Source organism: Vicia villosa, unplaced genomic scaffold, assembly GCF_029867415.1.
Source record: "Vicia villosa cultivar HV-30 ecotype Madison, WI unplaced genomic scaffold, Vvil1.0 ctg.000308F_1_1, whole genome shotgun sequence".
Classification (NCBI taxonomy): Eukaryota; Viridiplantae; Streptophyta; class Magnoliopsida; order Fabales; family Fabaceae; genus Vicia; species Vicia villosa.
Genome location: NW_026705135.1, coordinates 137,285 through 149,208, shown reverse-complemented (window position 1 = coordinate 149,208; position 11,924 = coordinate 137,285). Strand labels below are relative to the sequence as shown.

Here is an 11,924-nt window from a genome sequence, read left to right as displayed (position 1 = left end):
TTAAACTACTATCATCCTAGCTATTTTTTCTCTATATTTTGGGTACACCCAAATTCTATTTACAATAGTATCTATAATCCTTTGAACTATATGTGTATCTCTATAATCCTTTTGAAACACTTTGTCATTTCTCTGCATCCATAGGGCATATACAGTTTCTGCTATAGCAGCCTTCACACTGCTACTTCTCCAATTCTTGCTCCTACACACTTTACCCAACCAAGCCAGCTCCTGGTCCCACCCCTTGGCTTGATGCTTCACATTTAACCAATGTAATACCTTGCTCCAAACCTCCTTCGTGTACCTACATTCAAAAAACAGGTGCTGTATATTCTCACTACACTCACAAAATTCACACTTCTGATCCGTATGAACACCAAATTTCTCCAGCCTTTCTTTTGTTGCAAGTCTTTTATGGCATGCTAGCCATAGAGTGAAGACAGCCCTAGGTCGAGTATAGTTGCTTACCAACAAACCTCTCCATTCAACCTGCTGGATTTGCTTAAGAAACGCCCCATAGAAGTTCTTCATTTTGAATTTTCCCTCCATGATCAGATTCTGCCATTGCTCCATATGTTCCACTTCATCTCTCAGCTTGAGGATGTTTCTCAAAATCCAGGATCCACTGTCCATAATCTTTACTTTCATTAGGTCCTCATTCTTCACATAGTAGGAATGAACCCATCTAACCCAAAGTGTGTCCTCTTTGTTAGCCAAGTTCCACAGCTACTTCACAAGTGATGCTTTGTTTCAGGCCTCCAGATACCACATCCAACCCTCCATTGTTCCTAGGGCAGCAAACATTGGTGAATATTTTAAAACAGTGTTTGTTTCATTTTAACAAATTATTTTTTTCATTATAAAGTATTGTATTAATAATTGAAAAAAAATCAAGTTTCTTACAAGACAAAGTTCAAATGAAAGAGAGAAGAAATATTATTTGTAATGTTTTGAAACATTAAAATTTACAAATATAAACTAAAATATATTTTAATTGTGATAATATTTATTTCATAAATAAATCACAATATTTAATTATGTTATGTTACGGGCATTTGGAAATAATATTTATTTTAAATAAAATGTTAAAAAAATTAGATAAATAATTCATTATTTTGTATATAAAACTATTTAGATCAATAATAAATTTTTTCCTGTATACCATTTTTGAATAAAAAATATTTTCGTCATAAATACCATTTTTCATAAATAATAAAAAAAATTCCGTATACAAATAATATTTTTGTTTAGGTATCATTTACCAAAATATTTGGATCAATATTAAATTTTCGTATATAAAAATATTTAGATCAATAATAAATTTTTTCTCATATACCATTTTTGGATCAAAAACATTTGATCATAAATACCATTTCGCGTATATAAAGATATTTAGTTCAATAATAAAATTTTTCCCGTATACAAATAATATTTTTGTTTAGGTATCATTTACAAAAATATTTGGATCAATATTAAATTTTCGTATATAAAAATATTTAGATCAATAATACATTTTTTCCCGTATACCATTTTTGGATCAAAAACATTTGATCATAAATACCATTTCACGTATATAAAAATATTTAATTCAATAATAAATTTTTTCCCGTATACATACTTCATTTTTGTTTAGGTATCATTTACAAAAATATTTGGATCAATAGTAAATTTCTTATATAAAAATATTTAGATCAATAATACATTATTTCCCGTATACCATTTTTGGATAAAAAAAACATTTGATCATAAATACCATTTCTCGTATATAAAAATATTTAGTTCAATAATAAACATTTTCCCGTATACCATTTTTGGATAAAAAACATTTGATCATAAATACCATTTCTCGTATATAAAAATATTTAGTTCAATAATAAATATTTTCCCGTATACATACTTCATTTTTGTTTAGGTATCATTTACAAAAATATTTGGATCAATAGTAAATTTCTTATATAAAAATATTTAGATCAATAATAGATTTTTTCCCATATACCATTTTTGAATAAAAAATATTTGGGTCTTGGGTCAAAAGTACATTATTTTTATTTAGGTATCATTTACAAAAATATATGGATCAATATTAAATTTTTGTATATAAAAATATTTAGATCAATAATACTTTTTTCCCGTATACCATTTTTTGATAAAAAACATTTGATCATAAATATCATTTCTCGTACATAAAAATATTTAGTTCAATAATAAATATTTTCCCGTATACATACTTCATTTTTGTTTAGGTATCATTTACAAAAATATTTGGATCAATAGTAAATTTCTGATATAAAAATATTTAGATCAATATTAAATTATTCGTATATAAAAATATTTAGATCAATGATAAATGTTTTCCCGTATACCTTGGATAAAAAATATTTGATTATAAATACCATTTCTCGTATATAATAAAATTTAATTAAATATTATTTTTTTCCGTATACAAACTTCATTTTTGTTTAAGTATCCTTTACAAAAATATTTGGATCAATAGTAAATTTCGTATAAAATATTATTTTTGTTTTGGTATCATTTACAAAAATATTTGGATCAGTATTAAATTTTCGTATATAAAAATATTTAGATCAATAATAGATTTTTTGGCCTATGCCATTTTTGAATAAAAATATGTGAATCATAAATATCATTTTTCGTATACAAATATATTTAGATCAAGAATAGATTTTTTTTCCGTATACAGAATTTATTTTTGTTTAGGTATCATTTACAAAAATATTTGGATCAATAATAAATTTTTATATAAAAATATTTAGATCAATAGTAATTTCTTTTCGATATACCATTTTTGAATAAAAAATATTAGGGTCATAAATACCATTTTCTATAAATAATAGATTTTTTTCCATATACAAATATTATTTTTGTTTAGGTATCATTTACAAAAATATTTGGATCAATATTAAATTTTTGTATATAAAAATATTTAGATCAATAATACATTTTTTCCCGTATACCATTTTTGGATAAAAAACATTTGATCATAAATATCATTTCTCGTATATAAAAATATTTAGTTCAATAATAAATCTTTTCCCGTATACATACTTCATTTTTGTTTAGGTATCATTTACAAAAATATTTTGGATCAATAGTAAATTTCTTATATAAAAATATTTAGATCAATAATAGATTTTTTTCCGATATACCATTTTTGAATAAAAAATATTTGGGTCTTGGGTCAAAAGTACCATTTTTCGTAAATAATAGATTTTTTTTCGTATACAAATAATATTTTTATTTAGGTATCATTTACAAAAATATTTGGATCAATATTAAATTTTTCGTATATAAAAATATTTAGAACAATGATAAATTTTTTCCTGTATACCTTGGATAAAAAATATTTGATTATAAATACCATTTCTCGTATATAAAAAAATTTTAAATCAATAATAGATTTTTTTTTCGTATACAAACTTTGTTTAGGTATCCTTAACAAAAATATTTGGATCAATAGTAAATTTCGTATATAAATATTATTTTTGTTTTTGTATCATTTACAAAAATATTTGGATCAGTACTAAATTTTTGTATATAAAAATATTTAGATCAGTAATAAAGTTTTTTGCCTATGCCATTTTTGAATAAAAATATTTGAATCATAAATATCATTTTTCATATACAAATATATTTAGATAAAGAATATATTTTTTTCCTGTATACAAAATTCATTTTTGTTTAGGTATCATTTACAAAAATATTTGGATCAATAGTAAATTTCGTATATAAAAATATTTAGATCAATAGTAGATTTTTTTCGGTATACCATTTTTGAATAAAAAATACTTGAGTCATAAATACCATTTTCTATAAATAATAGATTTTTTTCCATAAACAAATATTATTTTTGTTTAGGTATCATTTACAAAAATATTTTGATCAATATTAAATTTTCGTATATAAAAATATTTTGATCAATAATAAATTTTTTTTCCGTATACCATTTTTGATTAAAAGATATTTTCGTCATAAATACAATTTTTCATAAATAATAAAAAAAAATTCGTATACAAATATTATTTTTGTTTAGGTATCATTTACAAAAATATTTGGATCAATACTAAATTTTCGTATATAAAAATATTTAGATCAATAATACATTTTTTCCTGTATATCATTTATGGATCAAAAACATTTGATTGTAAATACCATTTCTTAAAAACATTTAGTTCAATAATAAATTTTTTTTCTATATACATACTTCATTTTTGTTTAGGTATGATTTACAAAAATATTTGGTTCAATAGTAAATTTTGTATATAAAAATATTTAGATCAATAGTAGACTTTTTTCCCGTATACCTCTTTTGAATAAAAATATTTGGATCATAAATACCATTTTTCGTAAATAATAGATTTTTTCCGTATACAAATATTATTTTTGTTTAGGTATTATTTTTTAGCCTATGCCATATTTGAATAAAAAATATTTGGATCATAAATAATATTTTTGTATATAAAAATATTTAGATCAATAATAGATTTTTTCCCTTATACAGAATTCATTTTTGTTTAGGTATCTTTTACAAAAATATTTGGATCAATAGTAAATTTCGTATATAAAAATATTTAGATCAATAATATATTTTTTCCGTATACCATTTTTGAATAAAAAATATTAGGATCATAAATACCAATTTTTGTAAATAATAGAGTTTTTTTGTATACAAATATTTTTTTTTAGGTATCATTTACAAAAATATTTGGATCCATATTAAATTTTCGTATATAAAAATATTTAGATCAATAGTAGATTTTTTGAATAAAATTTTCCCGTATACCATTTTTGACTAAAAAATATTTTGGTCATAAATATCATTTTTCGTATATAATATAATATATATATAAAATAATTATTTTTTTTGGAAGAAGTGAGAAAGTGATGAAAGAGAAAAAATATAGAGAATGGAGAAAAATTTGATAAGTTTGATAAAATATGAGAGTTGTAGTATTTTAATAATAAAATTAAGAACTTTATTGTGCAAAGACCAAATAACTATAATTTTAATGTGGTGGAATTTTTATCAATACGAGCTGAAAAGCTAAAAGCTCTTTTTTTTATCTTACCAAACAGACTCAAAGTTAAAAAATGATATTTGTGACTTTTCCACAACCATTACTTTATATATATATGTATATATATATATGTATATATATATATATATATATATATATATATATATATGTATATATATATATATATATATATATATATATATATATATATATATATGTATATATATATATATATATATATATATATATATATATATATATATATATGTATATATATATATATGTATATATATATATATATATATGTATATATATGTATATATATATATATATATATATATATATATATATATATATATATATATATATATATGTATGTATATATATATATATATATATATATATATATATATATATATGTATATATATATATATGTATATATATATATATATATATATATATATATATATATATATATATATATATATATATATATATATATATATATATATATATATATATATATATATATATATATATATATATATATATATATAATCAATGAGATTAAAGATAGTGCATTGTCGGTGTAAACTTATTTTACACCATCATCCAATAAAATTATAACATTAAGCCAGGTCATATAAGTATTTTAAAATTAAAAGTGTGACTTAGTTAGATATACACGCCCCTTGTTTATTATTTTACAGTGTAAAAATATTTTATATGTACATACTTTTTTCTCATAATCAATGATAAATGTTTGCATGGAAAAACCCTAAATTCATATTATTAGGATCAACCAATAAGGTTAGACAAAAATTTTAAATTATTTTAATTTTAATTTTATTTTTAATTAGATTCATGGGATGGTTGAGATTATTAGAGAGAGAGAAAATTTTATATTTATTTTTTGAGAAATGCTATATATACACCAGAATTATTACACCGTAAACATACACAACAAGTTTTGAACTCAGCTCTGTCTTGGCACAAATTTCAATTTTTATTAAAATAATAAATAAAATAAAATAGTATACATTATTGTATATCTTATGGTGTAAATGTTAAATAAATTGTAAGGATAGCATTCATCTTATTTTTTTAGTTAATTCAAATTTTGTAAATGATAGTGTGTAAACGAATTTTTTAATGTATGTTTAGATAACAATTTTCCTTAATCAATTTACTCTCAAATTACTTCGGCACTATATTTGATAGATTTTTAAATCCGTCTATTGATTTTTTAGATCTATTCCATACATATTTATTGGAAACAGGTTTATCAATGGAAAAAGTGACACATATATTAATGAAGCAAGCATAGTTATTCACGGTTATCACACATATTTCAGGGACGCTATTTCCATTATCAGAAGCTAAGATCATAAATATATACTCCCTCTAACTTTATTTATAAATAAAATAAAAAAAAATTTAGATTCATTCAGTAAAATATATCTGACCTACATAATAGACTAGATATATTCATTATCCAATGAACTTAAAAAAAATTGCTTCTGAAGTACATATTTCCATTAATTAAGAATAATAATAAAATTAATTAAGAATAATAATAAAATTTACTTACATATTTCCATTAATTAAGAATAATAATAAAATTTACTTACATATTTTCATTAATTAAGAATAATAATAAAATTTACTACATAGATTTACACGCCTTAATTGATTTAGTGTCGATATGGAACATTGACAATAATTATAAAGAGATTGATAATATGTCTTTATATCGAAATTTACCGGTCGGTTCCTATATATATTTTTTCTTAGCAAAGTTATGAGAAGTGTATGATTTAAAATTAAAAAATGTGTTATTATATTTTAATAGATTTTAAGAAAAACAAGTGTAATTTCTCTTAATTTTAATTTCTGTTTTCTTTTTTTACAAAGTTTAAGTGTAATTTTTTTTTAACAATAAATTTTAGATTCAATATCATATTAAAATATTTAATTTCTGTTATTGCATGTTATTAATATTAAAGGTGTTTGAATCATATGTTATTTCTAACATTTTAAAAATTATTGGTTAAATAATTTTTTAAAATTTGTTAATTTATAAATATTATTAATTTATTTACATTAACACATAAATATAAACAAATATTTTAATCGAAGATTAATCATAGAACAACAATTTACGTCAATTTAATTCAACTATCACACATCAATTAAACCATCTCATCAATTAATCATAGAACAACACTTGATTTTATGAAGATCTATTTAGCAATGTGCACCTTAGAGTGCATTTAACTATTTTTTAGTTAAAGTTTGCTAAACATACCTTCATAAAAATAAGTGGGGTGTATTTTAGCAAATTTCTGTGGAGTTTGCTAAAGTACACCCACTTTTTTTATGAAGGTGTGTTTAGCAACATGTACTTTAAAGTGCATTTAACTATTTTATAGTTAATACTTGCTAAAATAGACCTTCATAAAAATAGATAAGTCTAGGTTAGCAAACCTCTATAAATAATTTATAAAGATTAAATATTTAAATTATTAGTTTAAATTTATTTTAATATCTTATTAATAAAATCCTAAAAATGTAATTTAAACTTTTATAAACAATCACTAAAATTTTAAATTTGTTTTAAAAAACAAGAAAACAAAATAAATAGAGAACAGTGTATTTAGAAGTTCAAAAAAATATTAAATGTTATTTATTAGTAATGAATAAACAGAATGCATAGTAGTGATAAATAAAATAAAATGCATACGTCGCTAGATTGCAGGTCTGTGATGGAAGGAAACAGGTTGGCAGAGAGATGAGTTGATCAACCATAATTATATATATAAATTTCGTTGCAGAGGAAAGCTACAAAAGCAATATATACATGAATAAATGATAGAGGGGTTGAGGTGGGGGGCTGTAGCACCTAGTGGCCTAAGTCTACATGCAAAATTGAAGATTAGATAGTGACTTAACGTCAAGAAAGCTCAACGGTTTTCTCAGAGAGTAGTGTGTATATCAAAGAGTGTATAGCTACACTCATAGTGTGGGGTTAGTTAGTTTTCACATTTTAGTACAAGGATAAAAGATGAAGAGAGATTTTGTTTACTCTTAAAACATCAACTGTAAAAATATTTAATTGTATATGTTTTTCTACAGCTACCTATGAATCATGATCTATACACTACTATACTATATAGCTGCAAGCTGCAGCTGCTATATATATTGTACTAGTTACTACTTGATTGATTTTTCTTCCCCCACCATACCATGCATACTGTGCCCCATATATATAGTTATATATACATCTCAAATGGAATTATTTTGGTAAACTCACCACCACTGAATAATGTTCCTTTTCCAGTAATCTGGTTAATATATTATAATTGTATGTGTCCCCATTCCTTTACATATGGTCCCACCTCTATTCTTGTGGTCTCCCTTTATCCTTTTGCCTTCTAGCTACCACAATTCATTCATTCATTATCTTTTTCTAATGCTAAAGGCTAAATCTCACCTATTTTTTTCCTTTCTGTCTCTCTCTTGCATAGTAATTTTGCATGACAAAAATCTTCTTTATATATTTGCTTACCTATATTTATTCATATATTTAATTAACATTATGTTACCTTATTGGTTGCATAAGATTTGGATCAAAGTAAGTTCCCATGTTAATCAATTTAGGTCTCATACGGGTGGATTAATTAATGTTTCTTTTATTGTGTTACATATATATTTTATTAATTGCTTTAGACAATTTATAGCATTTGAACCTAGCTATCTCAAAAAGAAACTGGACCACCATGTGGGGGTAGAATATTTTGCTATTTAACGTTAGTTTGAGTTTGCAAATTAGATACGTTTGCTATTTTTTGAACATACTTCTGTTATTTAATTGGAAAATTCTTTCTAAAAAGTTTTACCCCTCCTATAAAAACTAAAGAAGTTAAAATAAGTTATTATTTAATTTGAAACATAAATCATTTAAATTTTAACGTTGTAATGACAAAATTTGTTTTTCTTTTAACCCTAACTAATCACTAGCAAGACTGTCTCAAACAATTCAAAATTCTGTTTTAATTTTAAATTTGATTTTTGATAAAAATAAATTATTTCTAACAAAATATCATTTTTTATTTTAATTATAAATAATACCAAAAATCTTTCATCGACATTATTCTATTGCGGTTCTCAGGCACGACCATAAACCCTCTCTAAATTAAAGTTCTATGCATGTTTTGTTGAACTTTATGCCTTGACCAATGTTTATTTCATCAAGCTTAACATCTAATTTTTAAGATTTCAATTTCACTATATTCAATTTGAACAAATTCAAGAAAAGACTTTACAATTTTATAATTTGGTGCACCAGTTTTAAGCTTCTAATGCGGTAGAGATAGGGATGACTTGCAATGTTAGCACTCCAACGCTCAAATAAGTGAGTGAAAAGTAATGTTTGAATGAGAAAGAATTGGAATGTGTGCTTTTCTCTTTAAATATGAGAAATATTGGACAATTTAATGCATGTGGAACGACATGGGATGTGGTCAGCCGTCAGATTGATTTGGACGGTTTCCATGTTATTCGCATGAAGGATTGCTTGGAAGAAAAGGTCTACTTGTGTTTGCATTCAATGCTTCGCTGCTTCACCATTGGGCCTTGTTATGTAGTTAGTGCTTCATTGCTTCACCATTGGGCCTTTGTTTTCTAAGCCTTGTGGACGACGTGGAATATTAATCGAAATTAAAAAACAAAGTTATCATTGGGGACATTATGACTGTAATTCTCATTAGAGATTTGTCGTAATGGCCACTACTTCATACTATTAATAAAATAAAGTGTGCATAAGATATGCATGCATGGACATACCTATATATATTACATTAAGGTGAAGACGAATGGGTGATGGACACGCTGATGAAGACGGTGTTTGTTAATGATGAAAACGATGGACATAATTACATTAAGGTAGAAGAAGCCTTGTTTCAAGCAGATGAATAGAAGTTTTGTTTTTTTGCTGATGAAGATGACAAAGACAATTAAGGTTTCATTTCCTTTGCTTTGTTTTGATTTATATTCAAGTTGTGTAGGCATTAGTTACATTCGAGTTTTGTTTCGTTTATGGAAAAAGGATGAACTATCGAGTTTCATTTTTGGAAGAAATGAAGTTTTGAATTTCATTTATAGAGATGATGAAGTTTCAACTTTAGGGTTTGTTTCATTCTAGTATATGTTTCTTTGTTTTGAATGTATTTTGTGGATGAATGGAATAGGGTATTAGGGAATTAAATTTTGGAAATTGGTTTTCCTATTGGTCATATACTCTAACCAAATGGAAATGTAAATTCATTATTAGTTTTCTTAACGCTTAATTTCACAATCGAGGGGATAACTAGGTACTTTTTCTATCAGACCAGCTTCAAACCAAGATAATAGGTCATTTCCATTTTTAAAAAGAATTTGAAATTTCGTAATCAAAAGTGTCATGTACTTTTTCTATCGGTTGATTACTCAAACGATGGAACAACTAATTTTATTTTTTTAACGAAAAATAAAAAGAGCAAGTGTCAGGTACTTTCCTTATCAATTGATTCCTTAACCTGAAGAAATATCTAATTTCAATTTTTAAATAAAAATAAAAAGAGCAAGTGCCAGCTACTAAAGACCCAAATTTACATTTTAGGCAACTTTTGGAAGTTGTTAGTAACTTTAAAATTTTTAGGATTATTGATGACGCTTTTAGTTTGAAGTTACTTCCATATTCTCTAAGGGATAGAGAAAAAAGTTGGCTTAATTCCTCATAACCTAATTCCATAGCCACATGAAATGCCTTGACTGAAAAAATTTAGCTAAGCATTTTCCTCCTATTAAGATGCAAAAGTGAGAAATGAAATCACTTTGTTTAGGCAAGGAGATGACGAGTATTTGTTTGATGTTTGGGAAAGATTCAAGGAATTATTAAGGTAATGTACACACCACTAGATCTCAATTTGTATTCAGTTGGGGACATTTTATAATGGAATGGTACCATCATCAAGAAACATGTTTGATACATCTTCTCGTGGGGCATTGTTATATAAGTTTTATGAAGAAGGGTACAAGTTGATTGAGAGCACTAGTGCCAACACCTACCAATGGCCAGTTACTAGAGTAGCCATTATAGTTGTCCTAAAGAAGCCAGCTGGTGTTCATGAAGTCACTAAGACCACGACCTTAGCAACTTAGGTGGCCCAAATACAAAAAGTGACGAAGAACGTGATGGCGAGTTCTAACGCGCCACCTGCTTAGCCAGTCAAAGTTGTAACTTATGCCAATGCAGTGTTTATTGTGCGGGAGCTCATTTATTTGAAGAATGTTTAGTAAATCTTGTTTTTGTGAGTTATGTGAGCAAAAAATAAATATAACAACCCCTACAGGAACACATACAACCTTGGATGGAGTAATCATCCTAATTTATCTTGGAGTAACATTCAAAATCAGTTAAAGCCTCAAGCACCACAAATTCCTCATGGTTTTTCTATATTAAATCATGTAGTGGCTACATAAAGAGACAACCAGATTGAGAATATTTTGAAGTCCTTTATACAAGAAACAAATAATGAATTTCAAGCTCAAGTGTAAGCATCAAAAACTTGGTTAGCCAAGTTGAGTAAATTTCTCCTGCACTCAGTTCAAGACCTATGGGATCATTCCCAAGTTCCACCGAAACACCAACATCTACTTCTGGTACCACGAGCTTTGAAACATGCAAAGTCATTTCATTAAGGAGTGACAAGGAATATGAAGGACCAATCCAGCACACCGTCTGACAAACTAGGGATGAACTGAAGACTTTTGACACATCATAAGACGACCAAATAATGCCTACAATAATCCCTTGGTTGAAGCAAGAATAAAAGGTTTGCAAGCTG

The 11,924-nt window shown here is 25.0% G+C and overlaps 1 protein-coding gene and 1 non-coding gene across 2 annotated transcripts; both read right to left on the bottom strand.

Annotated features, from left to right (window-relative positions):
• Positions 1–633, bottom strand: LOC131626585 (uncharacterized). The gene has a single exon (XM_058897405.1). The coding sequence runs from the start codon at positions 631–633 to the stop codon at positions 1–3; it is 633 nt and encodes a 210-aa protein (XP_058753388.1).
• A 10,257-nt stretch (positions 634–10,890) lies between these two features.
• Positions 10,891–10,997, bottom strand: LOC131626611 (small nucleolar RNA R71). The gene has a single exon (XR_009291238.1). It is a non-coding gene; the product is annotated as a small nucleolar RNA R71 (small nucleolar RNA).
• Positions 10,998–11,924: the final 927 nt, after the last annotated feature.